This window comes from Seriola dumerili, unplaced genomic scaffold (genome assembly GCF_002260705.1).
Source record: "Seriola dumerili isolate Sdu_G_001 unplaced genomic scaffold, Sdu_1.0 BDQW01001124.1, whole genome shotgun sequence".
In the NCBI taxonomy this organism is placed as follows: Eukaryota; Metazoa; Chordata; class Actinopteri; order Carangiformes; family Carangidae; genus Seriola; species Seriola dumerili.
Genome location: NW_019175379.1, coordinates 1,253,126 through 1,280,536, shown reverse-complemented (window position 1 = coordinate 1,280,536; position 27,411 = coordinate 1,253,126). Strand labels below are relative to the sequence as shown.

Genomic DNA, 27,411 nt, shown 5'->3' with positions numbered 1-27,411 from the left:
CACCCTGTGTGAGTCAGGATGCCACAATATCAGAGATTAAAGTAACAAGTGGCTCTGTCTCTTCACTTGATTTCAGGAAGTTTACACTCCAGCAGCTTCAGACAAATTTGCGTTAGATAGCTCTACATTTGCCCAGCTCATCAATTATTCCTCATTTTAAAATCCTTTTCTCTTGTAAAAGTGAAACATGCTGTCTGAACATAAGAACTATCAGCATGGATCCAACCACTGTGTTGTCTGTCCCAAGTTTTTTTTTTTTCCACACTAGGCATCCAAACCATCCAAGACTTCTGTCAGAATGGATAACATTTTAATTACATTTTTATTTATTATACAGTACTAAAGTCTGTGTTGCCAGATTGTGCAGTTTTCCGCCTTGTTGGGCTACTTTTTTTTTTAATTAGGTGGGTAAAAATTGTTGTGGTGGGCGTCTTATTGCACTGTTTAAGTGAGTTCCACCAACGAAAGCAGTTTGGTCAGCTGTTTGCTTTTTCTTTTTTTTTTTTTTTAACATGCTCTATAAATGAATTTGAATTGAATTGAACAGTTTGGCTATATTCTGAGATAAATTGGCATCTCTTCTCCTCCGTCTATTTTCATTGAGATTGAGTCCAGAAGGCTCAGCTCGACACACAAGGACTTACAACTGATCTTGAAAACCAAATGTAATTTCAGTTTATTACAACTAAGCTGACACTTTTTTTTCTTATTCCAATTATTACTTTGTCATAGCTCTGGGAAAAAAAAACAAAAACTTTATTTGAGTGGATGAAATCAATAGTCGCCGGCTAGATATGAGAAGTCTGCTCTCGTTGAAGTATGTGTGAAATGTTTGGCGAATTATAAATTTTACTACAAATTTTGAATGGTAAACCCTCATTTATTACATATATATTTAGACAGTATGTGCTGCGCAAGAATGCAAAACTTGATAGGTGTTGCAACAACAACTAATGGGGACAACAAGAACGTTGAAGATTTATGTCATATATATATATATATATATGCTCTCAAGCCAATAAGATCAGAAAGAATCATGTCAAACTGCAACAATGGCGTTGTTGATTCATCACGTTAAACTACAGTAACCTGCAGTCGATTGACCTCCCGACCCTTTGCAGAGCAGCAGATACTCTCATAGTACAGACAAGTCAAGTAAAATGATGCATTGTGACATTTGCATTAACTCCATTGGCAGGAATCGTCAGTCAGGGAGAATCAGTGACCATAAACTGACATCATGTCACTCCCGTGCTACTGAAACCACGTTACTCATGCTCATACTTCACTTCCTGCACAAACATGTTCTCTTTGACAGACTAGCAACAAAAACTATTGTTGTTCCTCCTTATATTCTCCTCTGTCTGTTCCTTGACAACCTTGGTACTGGAGAGAACAGATACACTGACACACTAACGCGCTGTGTGAAAACTTGAGTTGTTATGAGGAAAACAAGAGAGCTTTTATTGAATCATTCGCTGTGAGTCCAGGTCTGTGACGGGGGCATTTCAAAGAAACCTGCTGCAGATTTCATTCAATAAACACACAAACAAATAGTCTTTCGTGTCCTTGCAGATGTTTTGGAGTATTGGCAATATGAAATCACTCCAATAGAGGTGGCCGCTGACATGGTAATGCATAGTAGCCTGGTCTTTAGACGACCTTCACAGCACTCGACAGAGAATATAATAACATCCCGTTAAACCTCACTGACCCGCTGGGTGGGGGTCAGTCATTACAGACTCATGCTGTGCAGCCGCACTGTGTTCAAACTCACATCACTTTTGTTTCAACTAGTGGAGCTCGGGAAGTTTCCAAAGATGCTAAATATGCTCGGCTGAATTTTCATGAAACATATAAAATAATGCACAAAACATCTAGAATAGTTTACTTTTTCAGAAATGGTGCAGACATAAAAACATGGAACTTTTTTTGGTTTATATATTTCACGCACTGTCACGTTTAATCATCATATAGCGTCAGTGAAGAGCTACAAGATTATACAAGCTGGGTTCTTCTTACTATGAAGCTACTTAACGATAAAAAGGAACTGTATATTCAAAGGATAAAAACAATACTTCTTAACATTCTTGCTCAAATTATTGACTTTAAACTGCTTACAGAAGATAAAATGACACTTAAAAATGTATTTATATTTTTGGGTCTGCCACACCATTGCACTGTTGATTTTAATTTATGTGTCATATTTGGATTGACATGTTTCATTTTGACTAATTAGGCAGACCTTAGTGCTAAATTATTCACACTTTCTTCCATTAATGCCTTTAAAATCAGTTGGTGGACAGAAGTAAAGGAAAGGGGAAAATCTGCATTTCAAAAACACCAGATGAAACAACAAGACATGTAGACAGGATCCCATCTAATAGGCTTTGAATATTTAGGAGGCCCCCTCTCACTCGTGCGCTCTCTCTCTCTCTGTAACACAGGAAACAGACAGAAGGCCAGCAGAAATATCTTGCTTGTTTGAAAGCTGTTGCGTTAATGGCAAGCCGTTAATTAACTGAGGCATTTGCCTGAGACGGCGTGCTATCCTTAACAGGCAAAAACCGGCAGCACTTGGTGATGGAATCTGCTCTTTCTCTGGACTTGTAGATGAATTTGCATGACATTTAGCTCCTCAGTGCCAGGATAATCAGCTGAGAGGTTGATTGAGAGGAATCCAACCGTAAAGGCCCCGCCACTTTTCTTCCTGACTTTTTTCTTTCACAAAATGGCTCATTTTGATTCTGTAATTTGCGCCAGCATACCTTTTCCCTCAAGTGTGCCCATCACAGACACACAAAAAACATGGTGTGTATGGAAATGAGTGCATCCCCCAGGAGACGGAGGGGATAGAGGTGTCACAGTCAATGAAGCTACCCTCATCGTGTTGTGGCACCATCACATGTTTACTCTGAACCCATTTAACCAGCTGCAGGTAACCACAGGTACCATATGGATCCTTCAGGGCTGAGGCCAGACCTGCTTTCCCCATCACCACTGATGGGGAAAGCGTAGATGATCATCAGCGCGCCTATATATAGCAAAAATACCTCACATTGGGTAAGCCACGGGTAGTTAACTGTCATTGTTGTACGGATGGATGGCTGAGCTGCGTTCCAGAACAGTGACAACATACGCTGCTTTGTGCTCCATTCAGCGCTGCCAAGAATGACTGGAGGCATCTGTAGCTGCTCTGCATTGCTCAGATCCTCATCTGGTGCTTATGAATATCTATGAGAATACCCAGTGTCTATGGGTGAGAAACCAGGCTAATGAAGACATTCTGCAGTGTTGATACTCTCATTTTTTCACGTATTCCTACCCAGGCTGTTAGTTTATTGCTATTAAATATGTCCACATCATTAAGAGCAGCATTGTTTCTTAAGATGAGTTTGGTAAAAGGTTAGGTATGTGGCAGCTAGGAATCTGAGCCTGCGCCACAGCATAATTACTTCCATAATTACTTTAATGCTTCCAGCATTAAAAAAAATGCATCTTGCAGGATGGAAGTGTCATCAGTGAACATCTTGGCTCCTTTAAAAAAAAGTATAATATCTTTGGTATTGCTATGCTCTTTGCCGATGGAATGCTGTGCCTCTTGGCTCACTGGGAATGGGGCCATGTTTTGGGTATCTTTTTTGCTTGGGTAGCTCCATCTGGTCCTGGCACCACCACGCTTTGCCCCTGCCCAGGAGTTCTGCATCCCAACTATGTGTTGGCAATTAGCAGAGATGTTGGCAAGGCGTCAGGCTGCAGTGTGACATTCTCCCCGGGCTTGTTGACTTGCTGTGCTGTGTGTGTGTGTGTGTGTGTGTGTGTGTGTGTATGTGTATGTATACATGTGTCTGTACATGTGTGCATGAGTGTGCATGTGTACTCATGGCTTCCTTTTTTGTGTGTTGCAATTGAAGACCTCCTCTACTCTACCATTCTGATTCATCCTTGCTGTTTTATTTTGTACTGTTCGTTTACTCTGCAATGCTGAGAGAACTGCAAAATAAACAATTACCCCAAACTAGAGAAAACAGATACAGTCTCCATCTACACAAATACTGTGCCAAAGAAACATTTCTACCAATATTTCCAATCTAGTAGATGATAAGTTGTTTGTAATTTCTTCATTTACCTCTTCCTTTTTGATATTTTCAGGCTAAATCAGTATGTTGACATGGACAAGCCAATACTTGTACAGGAACAGGGTCTTCCAGTGATATATGTTACATTTTATGCCTATATATACTCCATATAGTATTTTATTCCCCTTTATTTTAAATGTCGATATTATAGTTTTGAGTAAAGGTCAATGTCCCCTTTTGTGGAGCACTTATCGGTCTGCACACATCTCTGTGTGATGGCTTGAGGACTGAAACGATTGAAAGCTGATAAGTTTTTTTTTCCAGGATTTTGCCCAGATATCATATAACAAGAGAGCAATCAAGTTCTCTTCTATATATCGCTTTAGCAATCTCTTGCCAAAATGAAAAAAAATTAAAGGACAGGCTCAGAAAATATGAAAATGGTCAGCCATTTTTTAACTGCAACGCCTCCAGCAGAACACCTTTATATATAAATTTCAATTTTAGAGTTACAAAATATTGTATTATTTTTGCCGAGACCTTGAGATAGTAGTCTTATTCTGGCTTTCTCATATATTATTCAAATTATCCTCACTTATCTCCAGGCTCTATTTCCTATCCCATTTCTGTTTGACATGGACAGAAGAATAGTTTTTTTAGTTTTGTAGTGTATTTTATGTCATTAATCTTAGGTGCTTCAATGAATATGTTGACCAAATAAGGTTCTACTACTTGTTTCATGTCTTTACCTGAACTGGACATATCTGAAGAAATCTGGTTATCTAGAGTTTCAACCTCACCTCTTTTTTTTTTTTTTTTTTTTTTTTTTTTTTTCCAGGTTTAACCTGGCAGGATGACATCACTCAGCAGGTCATCTCTAGAGAGCTCTCCAAACTGAGGAATGTCCCCCTCCGCCATCAAACCACTCCTCCGAGCCCCCCTGACCGCCTGACCGCCTACAGCAGCTCCAGAGATGTGAAACTGAGGCCTGCGCAGGCAGAGCTGAGCAGAAACCTTCAGCAGTACCTGACAGGTCTGGGCTTCCTGCCGCAGGCTGAGGTAGTTGGACAACCGGGAGTCCAACGGCATGGAGCTCAGAAAGTTAAGGTGAGAGTCCTGCACACTGAAGACTTGTAGCAGTTGTATGACAAGTTCACAAAAATTATGCAGGGTATTAACTGAAGAATTAAGAGGCACACTTAAGAGTTTACACATGAAGTTCAGTTTAGTCTTCTGAAGGAGCACCGCCTGCCACTTAGCCAGTAAAAACAGTTGTATAATGTCCTCTGTGGCTTTGGAAGGAGCTCAGTAAAGTTTAAAAAAAAGTAACCCCGTTGCTATAATTAGGGTTATCATAACTTGGGCTCGAGACTTCTTTCCACAGAGCCTCTTACAAACTGGAGGTGTATGGTTTAAAAGACAAGCGAGGGAGGGTCTGATGAAAATATGCTATCTAGCTCAATATAAGAAATGTGAGATCTGAGACTAAAAGTGGAGATATCTCAGCCTCTGCTGCTTCAATTTTTGGCATCCAGAGGATTTACAGAAGACAATTACAAATATTTCACTTCACACCTGTTTTGACATTTATACACCACAACAAAATGAAAGTGCTTAAGGGAAAGAAACACATAAGCCATCAGGCTGAAAAAAAAAAAAACCCATCCAAGTCAATTTTCAACAGATTCATCTTCAAGGCATCCATACTATTATTAAACATTTCCTTAACACTCTCAAAGTCACACTTTGAAGAATTGGTTAGCAAAGAAAGAAAGAAAAAGTAGCAAAAACTAGATAAATAAGTAAACGAAATTATAATTTTCTTACTGTTCTAGGGCAAAGTAAACATAATAAAACATAACGAAATTCATCTTCATATCTTCATTGGCCATATTTCGCAGGCATCCACTTCTGGTACCAAAAAACAGAACTATGTGCAACGCACAGGGGGGAATGATAATATTCAAGTTATGCCCATATGTCTCACTTAAAGTCTTGCCCTTTGGGGTCTGATATAACCAATCCACCTTGACCACACATTGGTAAAATTTTCTTGGTGTCCTCTGAGTGAATATGTGAATTTCTCCATTGTGTATATTTGGTGAACTACGTCTGCGCAGTCTGTTTTTACATGCAGCCAGTAGAATTGTCAGGGTTCTATTTTTTGAGTTTATCTCTTGTGGGATATTACATAAATACAGAACATTGAATCTAGAAGGGATAGAGGATAAACCTAACCAAATTCTTCTAACAAAGCTCCCTCCAAATAAGGGAACTTGTAGTTTTCCACTGTGTTAGGCAAATCATATGCCACCCTATTACTTTCCCTGTCCCATTTCTCCTTAACATACAGTGCCTCTTCAGATTTTCTATTTGAAAGGCAGTTCTATATCCTGGAAATAATTTTGATGTCGTATTCAGAGTTGTAGGCGGATATAAAAATTTTCATTATTCCGTTCATTTCCAAATTAATGTCTTTTATTACTATCTAAATCTATCTTTGGTAGGACGTAACATATTAAGTTGTTGGAATAACCTCTAAAGAAACTTACTGTATTTAATGCCGTAATCTAACCGCTTGGCTAGAGATATACAGTAGCATTTAGGTCAAGGGTGGAGGCTATAAATATTGGTCCATACTGCATAAGTAAACAAACCATAAAAAACACATTTCCTAGGCTAAATTATGGAAGGGCCTCTTCCTATTCCCTTTGAAAGAGTCAGTATCTGTCTTTTGCCGGGGTCGCCCTCTCATCCCCGCTTTGCTTTTGTTTCTCGCTCTCTGTCTTTCGCCCCCTCTCCCACTGAGCAGGGACCCTTTTACACAAAGATCTTCCATCACCTCTTTACATTATTCAATCCTCATATTTAGGGTGGAACCCCAGCTTTGTGTGAAATGTGCTCAGCATCCTTCATAGCCGAGCCGCTTCCTGCTGCTGTGTCAGTGCAGCCATAATGCAAAGTTGAAGAGTTCAGGACCTTCCTTATTGATGAGATGAGGTCCTTTGTTGTGTAGCGTGATGGAAAAAGGCAAAGATGGTTAGCATGAATGGCAGAGCACACCCGTCTCGCTGTGTTAATGCCATTATGGCCTCTCAGTATGCCGGGCATGGAAAGACTGACATTTTCTCTATATACATTTGAAGGACAGAAAATGGCACCAAGGGAGATGGTTAGTATTAGTGCAGCAGCAACATGGATAATAATGCTGCTCAATGGATCGGATATACTGTATGCTCAATTGAAGCGTGGGCCCTTATGATTCAGACAAGACGATTTCTCTTCCTCAGAGAGAAGAAAGGACAAAATCACACATTTTGGTGCCAGCTACTGCCAAATGGTTAAAAGGCTTCTAAATACCTCTGTGCCAGTGCATTGTAATCTAACAGTGTGTCAAATAGAAACTCATATGGCTAACTTTGAAATCAGATCACTCATAATTTTTCTTTTTAGATAAGGGATTGCTGCTACTTCCCTGACACAGTGGATATGCTTTTAAAGTTTGTTGTGTGTTGTGGAAATGCATGAAATTACTCTTTGAGTGACACTATCTCATCTGTGATTTCCATAATGCAATTTCCAAGGGCAGTTGTCTTTGATCTAGAATCCCTATTCATATCCTGTCCTGTCTAGTCGAGCCCAGGTTGCCTCTCTTTTTCTACTAAAGCCTGTCACAACAATGCTGACCCAGTACAACCCGTTTAATGTTTTCATGGTGGGAAAAAAAAAAAAAAAAAAAAAAACTATTGCCGACCTGAAGCAGAGCTGAATATTTATCATATGAATGTTGTCACTTCAGCTTTGCACAAAAGAACAAAACAAGACTAAGAGTCTATAGCCACGCTAACGACTCTGTGAGGCAGTACTTTCACACACCGAGGCTTTTAGCTAAATGCTAATATCAGCAGGCTAACATGTCCACAGTGACAATACTAACATACTAATGTTGAAAAGGTACCGTATAATGTTTACCACATTAGCTAATTAGCATTCAACATGAAGTACAGCTGAGGCTGATAGGAATATCATTAGTTTTGCAGGCATTTTGGCCCAAGGACCAAAATGGACATAGTTACACCAATAAGAAAAAATGTTATTATGTCATGTTATTACATGAATGTCCAAGAGGACAGGACAAGGATATATAGTCGGGAACTAGAGCTGTAACTAATGATTATTTTCATATCAATTAATCTGCAGATTATTTTCTCAAATAATTAATTGTGTATGAAATGTCAGAATCTAGTGAAATATAACACAATACAATTTTCTACAGCCTAAGGCTAAGACCTAAGCCTTTAAATAGCTTATTTAATGATGTCCAATCCTCCAAAGTCCAAAGATATTCAATGTGCTATCACATAAGACAAAGCAAAGCAGCAAATCCTTACAAACAAGGACATTAAGCAAAAAAAGTTGCCCAATAGGATTTTGTCAGTCCATCCAATAAGTGATGTTTCAGTAGATAAGTGAAAAGTTGACCTGCTAGTGGCACTAGAAGAACAGTCATGAGATCAACAAAGTCAGTAGGATTCACCGCCTGGGGCCATAAATTTCCATGCAAAATTTCCTGTCAGCCAATCCAGTAGTTCCAGTAGTAGTTTAATTTCAGTCTGGACCAAAGCGGTGGATAAACTCTCAGACCGCAATTGTATGGGCTCAAATTAGGGTCAAAAGGTGATTGGGTTAGGGTTAGTTCGTGATTGGACTGTCATTGCCCAATCAGATTCAGTTGTAAAAAAAAAAAAAAAAAACGGGGGTCAAAATTCATACTTGTAGCTTCAGTGTCACATACAGTGTGGGAACTTCGAGCTCTGAGTTTTTCATTTTTCAGCCTTCAGCTTTGTATCTGTACAAAAGCGCTTCTTTTTTCACAGTGTCTTTGTGTAACCTCCGAATTTATTCACACAGTCTCTTTTAATTCTACAAATACAAACCTTTTCTACACTCGCACAGACTTGAAGTACTCATACAGATTTATTTTACGGGTTCACAAAGGTTGATTTACAACTACAAACTTAGGAATTCACTCAGGAAATCACTTTACAACTCAAATTTTTTTTAACCCCATATTATTGCCATCTATAGCATAGCTGCTAGCATGGCTTTGACATATTAGCAAAGGTCTAAATGTGCTAAATGGGTGTGCTTTATTAAAGAATGAAGACATCAAGTCTGATGGTGATTCGGAGCCCAGCCGGCCAAAACCCCAGCAGGGCTGGAAGGAAACCACTGTCTACAGCCTTCAGAAAGGAGCTGGCCAACCTCCTCTTACCAAGGTCTTTACCCAGAGCGGAGAGGGCAGGCACCCCAAGCTCAGTACAACCTACACCAACCGAGACCCGGGAAAGAGCAAGCTGCTTTCCAGCCATCTGGAACGGCTTCTTACCGGGGCACCAGGCACTCAGCTGGGCACCCCAGGTGGAGAGGCTTCCCGGCCCAAAGGAAAGCTCCGCTACCTTAACTACATCCGGCCATCTCCAAGTGAAGATGCAAAGCTGCAGTCTCAGGTGGCTTTTGGCTCCAAGACCCAGAGGCCCAATCTAGACAGACTGCTGTTCAAGGCCGGTTCAAACCGACTGACTGCCAAAGAGCCTCTTAGTGTCGTGGATGGTAAGATCAGCATCATTTAATAGCTTGTTATAGATATTTCACACCCTGGCTTTTATATTTGCATCACAATTGTTTGTTTATCCACTTTTTGGGGAATTTTGTGTTTTTATTTGAATACACTTAAATTGATTTTCTTTTTTAAATTGTGACTCGTTCTTCTCTCTTTCCTGTCCAGAGCGATTCATCCAGAATGTGGTGAACCAGCTGGGAAGGCACAGCATCAACATGGAGGCTTTAATGGGCAACGACCTGGACCAGCTGGCTGAGGTCATCACAGGAGCTCTGCAGGAGGTGGATGAGGAGCAGCCCGCTGTTGGGGCCCAGCCAGGACTAGGAGCTGCTGACTCCAGGGGGGACATGGAGGGTAACAGGGAGCCACTGGCATCCATGCAACTGAATCGATACCAGGACCTGAAATCAGACAAAGGGCAGGATCCAAACCAGAAAGACTCACTTAGAATGAAACAGCAAGGTGGGTGTGTAAAAGAGAATAAAAGCTGGCAATGTTGAAAGTAGCTGTGTTTATTTTCTGTCATAGATATAACACTATATTGCATTGTAATTTAGAAATGTCCCAATAATGCTTTGTTTATATAATCCTCATAGATAATGCTGCCAAATGTATTTTTGAGTCTTTCATTTTGAGTCATGATTGTTTTCTTTGCTAAATACAAAAGAAAACTTCACACAATCTGCTCACATACATTGTGTTTGTTTCCAGGCCAACAAATAGATGGTGCAGACAAAGAGCCTGTTGACAAGGTGAATTTAAAATTACTCTGCTCAAGCAACAAATTGGTTTCTCAGGGAGTGAGACATGTCCACACTTAGACTTTATTCACTTTTGAATGCTACTTCAAATACGGGTGATTTCAAAGTTGTGCACACTAGCATTTTCTTTGTAATTCGTAGAACTTGGAAGTAAAGTACAAAAAATGACTTGATCATTGTCTAACTTAGTTAATTGAAATAGTTTTGTATGATGCCATGTATTTTTTTATTTAACTTGTAGGAAGAAAGTAAAGTCACTAAATGTACTTCTTAATAATTTGGAAGGAAAAAGGATGACATTACCTTGAACCAGCACTCAGACACAAACACATCAGTGAATGTGACACAAATTCATACCTTTTCAATCAGTGACATTTCAAATAGAATTTAAGTTAATAATTAATTTTTCCTCAGAATTTAATCAAATTTCTTCGAAGAGGAAATTAAAAGTAATTTATAGGTAAAATAAAGAAGAGAATTCCTTCACTTTTCTAAAGAGAAATGTTTGATTCAACACAGCATGCAGCCTTCTTCTCCAAGCTGCTGGACTACCTCAACCTGGAGCCCTTCGGTGATGCTCCGGAGGGCAACAGTGGGCCACCGGCTCCCCTTCAGAAAATGGTCGGACTGGAGAGCGTCAAGAGCCGGACGACGCAGGGTCAAGTTCCCGTACCCCACCGCTGGGAGGAGAAGACCGTGGCTGTGCCTCCAAAGGAAGGCTCCACCCTGCGGTTAGCTGGCGGCGCAGTGGGCCCCGATGCACAGGTGGACTCAGAGATTGAGAAATGGATGCAGGGGATTCAGGCCCCTGCGGGGAAGAAGCAGCTGGAGGAGCCGGAGAAGAAGGACATGAGAGTCAAAACTCAGCTGGTCCATGTGGGGGTGAAGGAATTCTCCAGCAGAGGGAAGGACAGACACTTTGGCTACATTATCACCGGCTTAGAGTGAGTATGATTCACATTATGCTAGTTAGCTAGCCGCTGCCAACAGTGTTACATATTGATATTACAATGATTGGGATTGTAATGTCGTTTTTAAATCATAATATTCAGAATCAGATTCAAGAATAAAGAAATTTGAGTTAGTGCCTCACTTCTATAAACATAATACAAACTGTAGCTCATGATTAGAAATTAAGGAATTAGTCTACAAATAATTATTGCATTTAAATTCATTAAGGTAAATAAATTATTCATGAAGGTGCCTTTTCTGTGGCTTTTTAGGCATTTTATAATATTAATGTTTGTGTTGTTTGGTCCTTTTTTTCCTGATGAGCTGTGTGTATTCGAAAAGCTGCCAATCTGGGGATGTTGCAGACTAACTTATGCTATACATGCTGTTGTATGGGACATTGGTCAATGCAAAATAGATAAGACTGCAAAGAAAAAACAGTATTGCGCTGGTTTTTTGTATAAGTTGTCCAGGGCAACATTATAGATGAGACCTGTGTGTCTGTGAACTACATTTATATTAAGTGTAGCTCTGTTTTATACTGTTGTGACTTTATGTACATTACTTTACTGTATGTCAATAACCTCTACTACCTTAGTTATTGTACTTGAAAACCTACAGCATATGCAAAAAGCATCACCGTCAACCTTGTAAAAGCCGCTCTCTCGTAAGTGGTTATTATGTCGTTCGTAGATGCTTTATATTATAGTTTATTGCCCCACCCGTGAGTTGTGAGCCGTACTGTTGGAGCTGTTTCAAAGCATTCATTTTACATACCAAGCATATGTCTGCTTTGTTCAGTCACTTAAAACTGCCTTTAAGAGACGCAGTTTCTGTCAAAACCGCCCACATATTCACGTCTTTATGGAAAAGGATACAGTAGTTTGAAGTCCTTAGTGTGTGCTGCACCTGATTACAATAGCAGGGATGATAAGTCCCTCAGTGTGTGGGTATTACTGTGCTGTATTACAGCTTTAATGATGATACTTTGTCAGGAAGGGTAGCCAAGTTCTTTCTCTCTCTCTCTCTCTCCTTCTCGCTCACCTCTCACTCAGCTCAGGCTCAGCAAAGATAAGTTCCTATCGACTGTGTCTTCGCCCCTGGCCCTCTCTCAAATCCCTTTATGGCGTTATCAAGTCCAGTGTCAGTGGGTTGTCCTTCAGCTGTTCAAGAGACGTAGGCTCATAAAGCTCAGATGGGTACAATCTTCGTCACCTTATTGCCACACGTATAGAAACGCAGATTAAGACGTAAACGCACAATATAAGCGGTGCGATATGTGCCAGGGGAAAGAAATAGGTCACCTTCTGAGTGAAATATCTTCACGTCCTCCTCCATGTCTATCCTCAGCCCACCTAGCCGACACCTATAGTTGGCCTATAGAGGTGCAGAGCATTTGCTGCAGACCTCATGATTGCATGGTTGTTATCCCCAGCTGCTTCGCACCCTGCAGTGAGGCTACGCAAACCTGCTTATCTGACAGCTCCTGACATTGTGGTGGTGGTAGTGGGGGGGGGTTTGGGGAATAGGGGAGAGGTGGGATGGTGTGTGTGTGTGTGTATGTATGTGTGGAGGGGGAAGTCGAAAGGAATGGATAGAAGAGAGAGACAGAGAGAAACCCAAGGGGAAAAGTGCTAGCATCAACAACCAAGTCACTCCTGGAGCTCTCCAGTTGCTAGAATTACCGCAGAGGGATGCAAACGTGTCTGGAATTGCTTCGGTGAATCTTTAACTTTCAAAACCCCTCAAAAAGTAGAGAAAAAAGAACCACCCACTCTCTCAAAGGTGGAGTGAATCAGCCACTCATGCACAGTACACTGTTCTGTGTTCTGTTAGAGGAAAGCTATTGTGGTGTGGTTTCATATACAAGCTAAACAAGATATCTCAGCATGACATTTTACTTGAATATATCTAATAGATACCATAGAACTGATAATGCAACTGTTTCCCAGTTCATTTCACATTTCTCCGCTATGGAGTGGTAAGAAAATTCGACCACTGTCTGATTATGATCCATGACTTTTTGGTGCATGTCACCTTGCAGTCACTTGGCGGTCTCGGCGGTCTCAGTGGTTCCAGGTTAAGCTGTCAGCAATAAAGTAGCTTTCTGTGTGTGTTTGTGTGTATGCCCTTCTCATTTTCTCCATCCAGCGCGTTGGCCTGCAGATTGCCTTTGTTTGGTCTATTTCCTTGGCGATTTACTCTCTGAGTGAGAGAGCAGCCGTGGACTGAGCTGAGATGAGGCATGGCTTTATCAGACCACCATTACACTTCACCTCCATTCCATTTGCACCTTATTATTCTCATCTCGCCGTGAGGGCGCGTGCGCGGCGTTGTGTTTGTGTACTCTGTGTTATCATGTTTTACTTTGGGCGTACGTGCGTGCGACAGAAAGAAAGTGAATGTAGGTGAAGAAAAAGAAAGATGAGAGAAGGGAAGGGGGAGAAAGGCGCGTCCATATGATACAGCCATTACACCTCATGCAGGTTCCATTTGCACCTTATTGTTTGTCTCATTGCTGGAAAAAAGCAGGTGATTTACCAAGCCTGAAGAGGCAGCTGATCCCTTTTCCCTTGGCACGGCGCTTTGTGTGTTTGTTTGTGTTTGTGTGTGCCTGTGTGTGTCTGTCTGCGGGTGTGTACATGTGTGCAGTACATCCATTCAGACAACCGTAGCTTTTGCTTGTGTGCAATGACCCATTTGTGGGTATGAATTGTGGCAGTATCTCCCTAAAAAAAAAAAAGAAAAAAGAAAAAGAAAAAAAAAAAGCGTTTTAACGCCTGAACGGCTGCGTGTATCTTGTATGGGCATGGACCTCCAAACGTGATGCCCAGCTGTCTGTGTGTTTCTCCCCCAGCTCCCTCACCACTGACCAAGGCTTGGACCTCATGGAGCGGCTGACGCAGAGGCTGAACCTCCACGCTGCAGACCTCACCCAGCTCTCGTATGTACAGACGAACCTCCTGTGCACACTCACACCGTCACAAATAACGATTGACTTTACAATTTACAGGACATACGTCGCATAAGAAATAATTGGCCACATTTAAAGCATTTGAAACAGTTTTGTTTTGTGCCTTTGAGCTCAGGAAAACAGAGTGAAAGTTGTCCAGACACTACAAGGACTGTTTGTGTGAAAATACTGTGCCACACTGCCAGAGACTGTAGGCGTTTGTTGTTTTCCTGACCTTTTGGAGTGTTTGACTTCTTTCAGGGAGAGAAATCAGGCCTAATTACCTCCAGACACATACTGATGTCTCCATTGTATTCAAAACACTGCCTCGCCACTATTGTCACTGTATGCCTTGTCAAAAAGAGAGCAGTCAAAGAGAGGAAGAGAGAGAAGGAGTAGCAACAGTAGATAAAGAGCTGGAAATAGAGAAAGTAGTCCAGCAGGAGGCGGTTAATATATTAATGAGCGGGCGAACTGTCCTTGAACCAAGGCTGGTTTGTGCTTGTACCATGGTTCTGCTGTACATTTGGTGTCAGACCATGTAGGAGGCAGAGGAGATGTGTTCGCCTAAGATCTGACAAGCCTTTCAAGATGCTCCTGCAGGAGAAGTGAAGTCTGGGTGGTTCAGAAACACCCGCAGCATACGAACACCAAAGCCGGTGCACTGCAGTCTGCGGCTGCACTGCAACTGTAGATACAGACTCTTCTGGCTTGGATAATAGCTACTGAGAGGGAAAACTGTCAGACAGCATTCTGTATCTAGTGTTCAACACTGAAAATACGCTCAGTGACCTCAAAATAAAGGCAACCAAGGAGATGCTCTGATCTCCCGTCTTTAAATCCAGCCTCCACATTTAGTTTTGATGAGCAAGAACACCAGGATGTGTCATCATGCTGGCACTGATTGAGTTAATCTTGTTATTTCACCTGTCATTTCACATCACTCAACTGATGCACATAATGAGTAGTGTCATTATCTGGATGCTGATGAATAGCTGGTGACGATATTGCACTGTACCATCATGTGGTGGGGGTAGTGTTCAGATCTTGTACTCAAGTAAAAGTAAAAACAATGCAGTTTACAAGTCCAGCATTAATAGTAATGATACAGAGGTTTTAATAGCAAAATGTAGTAAAGGTTTTGTCTGATTTAATACATAACAGTGGAAAGCAGTTCATCACGTAGGGATTCATTTGATTATTTCATTGCTATATATTGAGTTCACCCAGCCTTACTGATGCAGTTTTGCAGAGACAGTTGGTGTCTGACTAACTGAATCCTCTTTCTTTGAGTCATAACTCCGTCAAATCTTAACACGCACACACAATACACTTATTTTTAGAATAAATGTGACATACACTTTCCAATGACATCATTATCTCAGGTGTCCGTTACGAAAAAAACATCAGTAATTCTGCTGAGAAATCATAGAAACAGATGCTCCTTGTAACTCCAGAACTTCCAGAGAATCATCACGTTTTAAAGTTTTCTACAGTGTCAAAGTATCCCAGTCATCCATGGGCACATTGCCATCCGGTACTGCTATTAGCTAATTTGGCATACTTTTAATGGTGCCAGTTTGCCAAAAGGTGGGGCCCACAGTGTCAGACTTAGAAAACCCCTGCATTATGTTTGTAAAATCTGAATCTAGCTGCTATAGGGGTCAAATAAATGTAGAACCTTGGTATATGTACTTAATTTTTTCCACTGCTGCATATATTTGTGATCACAGTGAATTAAAGCTATTACGCCAGTGTAAAAGCCATAGTCATATGCCTAAGAAATAAAGCTCACCTCATATTGATAACAGTATTCTATACAGAAGACAAACGCAGAAAATATCCTCCTGTTCCGGCTTGTTTATCCCCGTTCTCTTTCCTTTTACAAAGTAATGAAAGCGCATTCATGTAGAAATAGGCGAGACGGAAGACGTGACGCAAGCCCATTGTGCCTCTTGCTGTGCGACCACGGCAGGTGAGTGTTTGAAAGCCTATGTCTGAATATGAGGCGGCTCGAGTACGAGAGCTGGGTCAGATCACGCCGCCCTGCTTCTGGGGCCGCTCTCTCTCTCACTCGCCCTGATGGGCCCTGATAGGAAGACGAGAGCGGTGATACAGGGAGGCAGAGAATTTCAGACGGAGAGAGTGAGAAGAGGGGGCTGAAGCTTTGGATGTTGTTGCGATTTTCAGATGCAGAACACAATTATGTTTGAGCTTGCTACTACAGTAATCACCACAAAATATTCCCTTTTCAAAAGAGATCTGAAATTGTAGTTGTGGATGATGATGATGGGCTGGGGGATAATATGTGCCTTTTTCAGATGACGTAAGTGTTTTACTTGTCAGAAACACTAGGGGGAGTGGGACACACGCTCACAAGTCCATCCTTACACACAGTCTGTGCAGGCACACACACACACACACACACATGCCCCCTGCCAATATCCCGCCAACCAGTCTCCACATACACACTCATCATGTCCCACCAGCAGAGCTAATATGAAGTCCGGGCTTACACATTCGATAACACAGGAGGCAGTGTGAAGTCCTCTAGATAACTTATCTATCTTCTAACTGCATCTCCCCACCGTGGCACTGTTTTCCCCCCCTCGTATATTTAAATAGGGTTTGTGTGGCTTGAGGAAAAAAAAAAAAAAATCACGTCAGTTCAATTTGAGATGCATTGAGATCTCTGACAGAAAACCGTCGGCCGGGGAGAATGGAGGCAGGGGTAAAGATTGTGGAAATATTGACATTTACGAGAGCAAACAGAGCCCAGGTGAAGGCATTAGAGAAGGACATATTTCTTTCAGAGCCGTGTATGTGTGTATTTGTGTGTGATCATTTTCACAAATGCACTGGTGCATGGTTGGGTCCGTCTGTCTGGCGGTATTGGCTCATATATTGCTCCTGGCCGAGCAAGTGTCACCGGCTCTGTAGCGGACTGACTGATCGTGAGTGGGTCTGGGTCATAGCATTCTGGCAGTCTGATGAATCTCCCTCTCTGTCATACAGTCTGGCAGGTAGTAGACTAAAAATGTATGTACACTTTCCAGGACATAACAGTGCAGACATGATGACGTACTGAAATGGTTTGATGATTTAAGGCTTTTGGAAAGATGGAGGAAGTAGACTTTGCAGCTCAGTGTTGCATGTTCAGAGTCGCCAGTTTTTGTTCGCCATGTAGAAATTATGGACTGATATCAACCCCCGTCCGACCACAACTTTGTAATTATATCTGTCATAAACAATACCTCTGAAGCCACTTTTCAACTCCGATAAAACATAAAGGACCATGCCAGTGTTTTTGCAAGTTTTGTTTGTAAGGAATTTTTATAGCAGTCTAGGCAGCGATTGGCTTCCATTCAAAATCAGTAAGCAGTAAACTTGCTTGAGTAATCTATCAAAGTAAACATAAAGTTTGTATTAATGTTTGTTACATTTTATCTATTTCATTTAGATTTTATTATATCAATCAGTGCTTCAAGGAATAGTTTGACGTTTTGGGAAACATGCTGTTTTACTTGCTTGCTGAAAGTTGAAATAGAAGATTGACACCGCTCTCATGTCTGTACCGTATATTATTTATGAACCAACAACTAGCAGCTGGTTAGCTTAGCTTAGCATATAGACCAGAAACAGTGGGAAACAGCTGGGCTGTCTCTGTCTGAAGGTAACAAAACCTTCCTACCTGCACCTCTAAACCTCGGGTATTGACAAATAATGGTAATATACAGACAGGAGAGTGGCATCGATCTATTCCTTTAAACTGCATAACCATGCAATAGTAATGTAACTTAGATATATAAAAATGCGGACTTGATGTTAACTGTGATGGATTACACAAGTTAAGCAGGTTTCAAGAGTCAGCAAATACAGCAGATTTTCGCCCTAGATCTAAATGAATGGAAGTCAATGGCTGCCTGGAATGGCTGGAAAATCATCATCAGAAAACAGGTTTTTACCAAACTGCCTGTGATTTGGTATGTTTAATTTGCAAAACAACTGATGTGGGTGTTTAAGGGAAAAACGCACTAAAAAATTTTCAGTTTTAAGTGTCTCTGTCACTTTAGCCCAATCGTTTCAACAAATCACAAAATCTACTATTTCAACCTGTTTCAAATGAGAATCAATTTTGATTGAAGAATTTTCTACAAACGAGCATCAGTGTTTTTGACAGAGGATTCAAGAAAAACGACTTCTACAAATCTGTTCAGACAGACGCGCTGATTTGTTATGGAGACAAGTTGAAATTTTCCAGCCTCGGTGAGAGATTTTTCATTTGTTTTCCAAAAATAGAAACATTTGGGACTGAAGAAAAGATGAAGAGTACTTGATAAAATGCAGTTTTCTGGCATTTTAAAATTCTTACTAAATGGACTCATTTGGATTTCCCTTGAACTTGGAGGAGTGATGTATGTCACTCCAGCGTTGATCATTTGTTCACTTATGCCATGTGTTCATCATCAGTATCCCAGACATCTCTGATTCGATTTTAATTCTGACAAACCTTGAGGAAAATGATCTCACGGCTGCATTCCAGTATTCAGAATTACCTTGATTGCCCATTGGGGAACTACAATTACAGCTCAAAACAAGGTGCCATATTTGTTACTGATTGGCCCAGACGGGATCTTCATCATTCGTGGGGGATGACATGCTTTTTGTTGCCTTGTCAAACCATGTTTTGAAAGACATCCCTCCCCAGGACTACGAAGTCACTCTTAGCTGTTAAAAATTCTCTCTTTCGAGCTTAAGAGATTACAGTAGACATGAGTAGGATTTTTTTTCTTTACGCATTACTTCAGCATACACTGTTTCTTTCCAGGCCACTGCTGGGAGTTCTTACAGAGTCTGGAGGGGTTGTCAGATTTTATTTCATGGCCAACCTCAGGGACCTTAAACATTTATCCTGCTCCGGGGAGAGAAGTCTGTTGCTGACTCCCGACCAGACAGAGGAGAACATGGGCAGAGGGAATACAGGCAGGTTACTGTAGGTGAAAAGAAAATAAGGCGTTCATCTGATGACAGTACTTTGGTCTTTGGCCAAAATCAAACTGAAAAGGAAAGCAGAATTGATAATCAACATCTCTTTGAGAAAAATGACACCCGGTATTGTACTGCTTCTCTTCTCATTGTTCCCACATTTTATTGTGCCTCTGTGCCGGTGACAGCCAGGGCCAGAGTTATTATGTTTTCGGCTTGTTCGTCCGTCCGTCCCATCGGCAACGCAATAGCTCATTAACACCGTGAGGGACTTTCCTCAAAACATTCACTTGGAGTCGAGTATTAAGTGATTAGATTTTGATGGTCAAAGATCATAGGTCAAGGTCATGGTGACCTCACAAAACACAAAATTTCACACAAATGGTCAATACTTTATATGATTGTGTAGAAAAACAGGGATGCAACCTGAAAACTAGTGGAGTGGCCAAGGAATACAACCGCGAAGCTGTAATTCTAGTGTAAGCTTTGTGTCAGTCTCTGCATTTGATGCAGTCTTAACCGTAATATACCTTAAAGCAATATGTTGACATTTTTGTGTAGTACGCTTTCTTGCTCTTGCGGGTTAGATGTGAAGATGGATAACACTCATATCTATCCATGAAATATAAGGATACAGCCAGCAACCTGTTAACTTAGCTTAGCATAAGGACTGGAAACAGGTTTTTTATGGTTGTGTTTAGACTCTAACAGCGCTCGTTTAAGGTGATTTCAGAAACAAGTGTTTTTATCCGTCTAACCAAAACTACGATCTTTCCCTAACCTTAAACAAAATACCTTTTGTTGCCGAAACCAAGCGACAGATGGGGACTGTGGATGTGAAGCTTTGTAGACCTACCATCCACCCCAACCGCCTCCTGCTGACTCCACTGCCATTAATAAATGCAGAGCTTCAATCATTCAAAAAAGACATTGCCTCTCGACGTAATCCAGCCAGCAATTACGCTTGGGAAAACACTTCAGTTTAGTTAGAAATGTAATTTCTAGGAGAGGGGTGTTGCATGCCCATGAATCATAAGGAACTTTAGTGACTGCACTGCTTATCTTGCTCATGATTTTAATTTTTATTACCTCATTACACTTGGAAAACATTTTGTTATTTTTGCTTATCCGACCTTTAAATCCAACTGCTCATTTTGTTTCTTCTTTGCTGTTTTTCTGCAGCGTCCTGGGTCCTGCGTTGACTTTTAGAGTTGGCACCAACTCCAAAAACGTGACTACTGCAGATCTGGTTCAAGTTGCGGGTAAGAGCAGCCTATATCTTTTCTCATCACACTTGATGATCCTGCCCACAACCTTCATCGCGATTCATCTCATTTTTACTAGCCAGACCGCTCTGTCACTGTCTGTGCTTCAGTAAATGAGAACACAGATTAGTCTCTCCAGATACAGTAGATAGGCTGGTGTTCATCTTGTTCAGACAAACCTCTGTCCCAAAGAAGATTATCAACAGTGTGCAATGACAGACGACCATCAATTACTGAGATGATGAGCCCAGTGTGCACACTTCTCCTGTCTACGTGCACACTCGTATACAGTACACAGGACAGTTTATTTGGCCCTCTATTATGTCCAACAGGCTGACAGGTTGAAACAGGTTTGCACCAGCCAATCAGTTAGAGTGTATACTCCTCAATGTGTGTTTGTGTGTGTGTGTGTGTGCCTGCATGTATGCACTTGTTTGATGTAGACTGATGGAGAGCTGTCACCCACAGAAAGGAGGTTGTCAGTATGCACTGCCTCCGCTCTCCTGTTCATTGTCTACGCTCGGATCAGCCAGACGTTGGGGTTGATGTGTGTTGGATGTGTGTCGATGTCCTTGCTTTGGTCGGAAATGACTTTGAGAAGCACAGCAATACTCCCAACAGTCAATATCATCCAATATCACCCCACTGGAATCAACATGGTGGTGTTGTTATTGGCTGAAAATGACATTTTTTGCCACCAACTCGTTTCCTATTAGGGATGTGCCGGATGACGGCTGATGATACAGATTTACCGCAAGAAAGGTTGGGCCGGGGGTTGAGCTTCGGTCCGCTGGTTTTGAGGCCGGGTTTGTGCGAGTGTGTGAGTCTTTGTGCATGCGCTGCAGTGTGTATTTGCACTTAACCCTCGCTGTCATCCCACTTTTCAAAATGATCAAATGAGCAAATATTGTAGGCACGTTATGCATGAGGTGTAATGATTACAGTGTATCGTATCTTTTTTCTCTTTCCTTTCCATCCCCTTTCCTGCTTCTTCATCTCCTTTTTTTCCCCCTCCTCTCTTGTATGACTGACTTTGATGAGGTGGTGTGTGGCGAGAGCTAATGACAGGCGTGAGCAGGGCTGAAATGTCAGACCAAATGTTAAGTCAACATGATCATCAGCCTGACCCATGTTGATGAATTATGAATACAGCCCACCTGAATAGTGATTTGTGAAGCGGACTGAAAAAGCTTATCGAACCACATAAGGTTTGGCTAAATCGTTGGTTTATCCCAACTCAGCTCTGGAATGTGTTAAGAATGTAAAAAATGGCGCTTGGAGATTGCAGAGTGGTTCAATCCTCTGTCTTTGGAGCTACATGAGTGCCCCCATTGACCTTAGAGCAAATCCTGCCAGAGCTTTATCTCCCGTGCCCCCCTCCTACCTTGTTGCTCCCCTCTATTTCCACCACAGTGTGAGGTGAAGTGGACTTCCCACTCTGCTCCTGATATTAAAAACAATGGGAAGTGAAAACAGAAACTGTCCTTTTTAGTGTTTCAAATCCTTTTTCTAGCTCTGTTCCAGCTCTGAAATATGCACGCATGGCATTGAATTCACTACGATATGGCAATGGCATGGTGATTTCTAAGTGGTTACTGGGTTGTGGAGCAACGGTATGGTTTAAGTGGAATCTGAAAATCAAACTGACACCCACATGCAGTGGCCACCTGGGTAATCCTGGCTGACCTTTGCCTTATGTGTGACTGTGCATAAATGACGTGGCCTCCTAATGAACTCATCAAAACCCCCGCTGTATTCTGTGCTCAACCTGCTGCTGAGAGCCTGCACAGCATGCTTTATGGCAGTCATGAAAGTAGAAAAACCAAAAAGTGTTGAACGCTGTGGAAAACTCAGCAAACACTTTCCTCTTTATAACTGATTAAGAAAACGTTAAAACTGGTATAATCAGTCATTTATCATCGAAATGCGAATGCACCATGAACCATGATCTGAATGCACTCAAATTCTGCTTTATACTTCATTTGTATTTATCATTTCTAAAGTTAGGGTTGCAACTAATAATTATTTTCACTACTGACTATGCTGTTGACAATGTGTAGTTGAATATATTCCTTTTTATAGCAATATAAAACAGAGAAAAGTATTAAATAGTAGTAAAATATTAATATATGAGACACTGGAAGCAACAAATGTCAGTTTTTGCTTTATAAATTGATTTAAATGGTTAATCGATTATCAGAATCGACTAAGCGACTGAGTGTTTCAATATTGCTTGGGATATTATATATTCACTGTTTGAGCAGCAGCTAACGACTGAGTTTTCATTATGGTTTTAGCTGTCGATAGTTTTGTTTTTTATGTTGTTTTTTTTTCAGGTTTTTAAGTGTAAAAAAACAAAACAAAAAAAACGTGTCTGTTGCAAGTTACGAGAGAAGGAGACATTTTCAAATGTCTTGTTTTGTCCGACCAACAGCCAGAAACCTGAAGTTATTCAGATAAAAATCTTATAAAATGGAGGCAAGCAGCAAATTTTTGCATTTTAGAAAGTGGAGGTGGCAAAAGTTTACAATTTTTGCTTAAAGGACTGAAATAGTTAATCAATAATCAAACAAGTAGTCTCTTAATTTTCATGTTGACTAACGACTGATTGTTTCAGCACTTACTTGGGATATTGTATATTTTCTGCTGCGGCTGCAACTAAGTATTACTATATTTTCATTACTGATTCATTTTCACATTTTTTGGTTTACAAAAGTTCTATCCCAAGTAGTACTGAAACAGAATGAGAAAATCTAGTGAACAAGGTGAAAGAGCCCAAGTCCTCAGATGTCTTGTTTTGTCTGAACGGTGTTCAGTTTCAATTTATATATAACATAGAAAAGCAACAAATCTTCATGTTTGAGAAGCTCAAAGTAAGAAATGTTCAGCAATTATCCTTCATAACTGTGTCAAACAGTTCATCGGTTTTCAGAAAAGTAGTGGATAAATGTTCCTGTCGGCTGATTGTCACATCACCACTTGGAATATGCTTCATTTACTGTAAATTGCTGTGTTTTTTTTAAAATATATTTTCTGTGACATGTACATTCAGATCCAACAATATATTAGGCCTTTACTGCTGTTACCTTGACTGTACTCTGCAGTGTCTGAATGAGGTTAATATGGCTCTGCTACATTCTGCTGTCCATCTATCTGCACATCAGTTCTATTTGATGTGTTCAATGCACCATTGAAAAGAATAGACAAAGAGACTTGGTTGAAAGGCATGGACAGTATAGAGGAGATTTGATAACTCCTTGAAAAGCATCTTTTGGGCAGCAGGTTCTTAGCGGCTGTGTGGTGAAAGGCCTGCTGGGAGGTCTGACTGTATTAGTGGAGGTAGAGGCTCTTGTGTTCTGCTCAACTGGAAAACGGCAGGACAAAGACCCACACTGCCTAATCCCTGCTCGGCTGCAAAACAAAAGGGAAAGCTGCTGCTTTATCAAAACTACAAGGCATTCTGTGTGTCCGTGTTTGTGTGCGCGTGTGCGGATGTGTGCGTGCGTGTTTGTGTGTGATTTTTTTTTTTTCTTTTTCTTTTTTCTTTTTCTTTTTTTTGCAGCTGTGGTGTTCATACTGTGCCAAGAAAATGATTTATTCAATATTTGATGAAGTGGCAGCCAAGCTGTTAAAACCAATGTTGAAATGTGTTGTTTAGAACTCTACTTTTTTGCCTTCTTGCTTCCTCTCTATCTCAATGTGATTTCTAAACATGTAAATCACCTTCAGTTGGGGGAAATTGGATCTGCCAGAATTGCTTTTGCTCACTGTAAAGCAACATTTTGTAGCTGATGATGGATTTGATCCACTCCCTGCTTCCACTTACATGTTTGTGCACTTCACAGCGAGTAGATGGATTCGTGTGTAGGAGGAGTGTTTTTCTATAATTATGTGCTGTCATATTTTCAATTGATGATATAGATGCGTTTTGATGGATCATCTTTTATATCTGCAGCACATTTGTGTTCTGCTGCATTTATTATAATTGTGCCTTATTTTTGAGCTCTGTGTCCGTTGTATTTCACCTGTCAGCAGGTTCTGTGATGCCTGGTGACTTGGCCACTGTCTACCAACTGTGGTCAAGGATGTCCAGGTCAAACACCAGGGTGTGTGAGGGGATATATGTGTGTTAAGAGAGGCTGGTAGGTGGTGGGTGGGAGCTGGGTGAGGACACTCCTATTGTCTTGGCTGTCACGGCTGGGCGACCCCGGAGCCCCTCAGAGGCCCCAAAGGCCCCAGAGGCCAGGCCACAGCAATGAGTCCGCGGGCCCCCAGGCCGTGAGAACCCCGGTCCTGGTCAATGAGCGCTGGGAGCCTGGGGACCCTGGGAGCAACTGGCTGGGCCATCTGGAGCAGAGAGCAGAGACCCTGACACACGGCTGTCACCCGAGGGAGACACGCAGAGACGTGAACGTAGACAATGTCTGCCCCCATGTTTTTGCCTCTGCCCCTGTCTATCTGCCTCTCTCACACACAGACACACATACACACACACACACACACACACACACACACACACACACACACACACACACACACTCACTCACTCACTCACTCACTCACTTTCACCCACATGTAAGTGACAGCAGAAAAGAGATCAGGGAAAAGTAAGAAGGAGAAAGATGGTGAGAAAAATTCCTGAGTATTTTGGAGGGAAAGACAACATCCCCCATTTTTTATGATCATTTTCTATCTGTGTGTGAAAACACCAGAGTTTTTGAGTGGAAACACCTAAAATGTGTGGAAAAAAAAGTTTGGCCAAAAAGTTTTTAAGCTTGACTGAAGTGGAAAAATTGGTGTATTGAAAAAACAATCGTCCGTTATCGGCCACTAATCACAAGGTTGGAAGTTTGATTTTTCTTGTCCTCATGTCAAAGTATTTTTGGGCAAGATAATAAATTCCAAATTTATCCATGGTAGCGCTTTGGATAAAAGTGTTTACAAATTTGTAAAATGCGACAAAGTGCAATAGAATCAGCGAGTAAATCAACACGTATATGATTCATGTGACTTAAACATCCACTGAAGCTTCCACACGAAAGATTGCAGCAGAGGAAAACATCAGATCTGTGTGGAGCGATGGAGCGAGGAGACTAAAATGAATACATAAAACAACAATAAATGCGCATTCTTCCTCTGCAATGGTTTAATGGCAACCAACTGGAGAATTAGCACCACCAACTGTTTATCTCAACTAACTTCTAATACTCACAACATTCGGATTAAATCTGTTTTGTTTTTGTTTTTTTGTTGTTTTTTTTTGTTGCAGATTTTCTGGAAATCTGGTTAAAATTTGTGCATATTTGTGTAATATTTGGATAGAAACCTGCGAGGTTTGCATTCAAGCCAAGAGGAGAGACTTTCCTACTTTGTGGGCAGATGTGAAATGTACTCCACCCACACTATGTCTGTTGTTTTGTTCTAAAAGCATAAGAGAGGCAGCCTAAATATAACTGAGTTTCTTTTCTATCTTACTCCATTTTTTCTCTGTCTGTCTGCCTGATCCTGGCTGTCTGTCTATTCTCTTCTCTGTGGGAAGGCCTGGTACGCTCTCTGATCTGCTTGCAGAAACACATGCACACACGCATACACACACACACACACACACACACACACACACACACACACACACCTTGCGGACAACTCTAAAGTGAAAACATGGTAGCTGTGGCTGTATAATGGTACTAGCTACCATTTGAGTGGTGAGTGGTAGTCTTTTCCAGCTGAGCAGATTAGCATAGATCTCCCACGCAGACAGAGTTGACCTTCACTCTGGCAAACACTTGTCAAAATGCCAACGATAATTACCTGTTCTCTTTGCAAACAGCACAATGGTTTATCCACCTGCATCTCAGGCGTGGAGGACGAATCTGCAGCACTATAGCTGACTGTTCCCGGACATACACTGTTTGTAAAGGTAACGCAAGCCACGGGGATTCCTACGTTACACAGGTGTGTGTCTGGTTTCTGCTTGATATTGTAATATTTACTATTCAGAAGTTAGCAAGCTGCCAGAGGCTAAAGAAATAAGTGTGAATTATATTTTCTGAATGCTGCCACAGCTTTCCGGGCGCTCATGTCCAGACACAACATTCATATGGCTGAAATGAAATTTGTGTTGTCAGCAGTGTTTTTGAACAATCAGGAAATATGTCAAGAAATACAACAGATACAATGCAACAGAGCTTGGCGGCGTCTGTGTCGGATGCCTTATTGTCTGCGTGTTCATGCCTTAACATCTGTATCAATGAGCGTAGAGGTCAGGAAAACAACCCAATTCCTCTCCCCTCCCACCCCCCCCCTTCCTCCCGCTTTCCCTCTCTCCCTGGGCACTCTCCTCTCTCCTCCTCATCACTGACTGCCCTCTCTGGTTGAGTGCTTGAATGTGCTCAGTTCGGTGATCAAAGTCTTCCTCAGTCTCTTCTCCTCCATTGCCCCTGGCTCTGTGTGTGTGTGTGTGTGTGTGAGTGTGAGAATGTGTGTGTGCGTGTGTGTGTGCGCCATCCAGCTACAAGCCCGGCTCTCAGTCGTCTAAACCGTCAGTCTCACTATCTTCTTTCAGTCTCAGTAGTTCCCTGCCAGGCTCTCTTGCATCATCTTCCCGTCTGCTAGAGGGCACACACACCCATATATATATATATATATATATATATATACAGTACATGTATACACAGTGTGTGTGTGTGTGTATACATACATACACACACACACAATGCACAATGATGCTTATTGGATATGACTCATCCCACTTTTCTATCTTCTTTATCGTTTATGCATTGTTGATCTCAGAAAC

At 41.4% G+C, this 27,411-nt stretch overlaps 1 protein-coding gene across 2 annotated transcripts in view; it reads left to right on the top strand.

The window, feature by feature from the left end:
* The window catches only part of ptprn2 (protein tyrosine phosphatase, receptor type N2), a 125,175-nt gene that overhangs the window by 25,969 nt on the left and 71,795 nt on the right, over positions 1 to 27,411 (top strand). For both annotated transcript variants that reach the window (XM_022767220.1, XM_022767219.1), the window contains 7 exons: positions 4,918 to 5,186; positions 9,239 to 9,692; positions 9,868 to 10,164; positions 10,414 to 10,454; positions 10,983 to 11,407; positions 14,272 to 14,358; positions 20,536 to 20,615. In XM_022767220.1, coding sequence (XP_022622941.1) covers positions 4,918 to 5,186; positions 9,239 to 9,692; positions 9,868 to 10,164; positions 10,414 to 10,454; positions 10,983 to 11,407; positions 14,272 to 14,358; positions 20,536 to 20,615 — 1,653 coding nt within the window. The remainder of the gene's footprint in view (positions 1 to 4,917; positions 5,187 to 9,238; positions 9,693 to 9,867; positions 10,165 to 10,413; positions 10,455 to 10,982; positions 11,408 to 14,271; positions 14,359 to 20,535; positions 20,616 to 27,411) is intronic.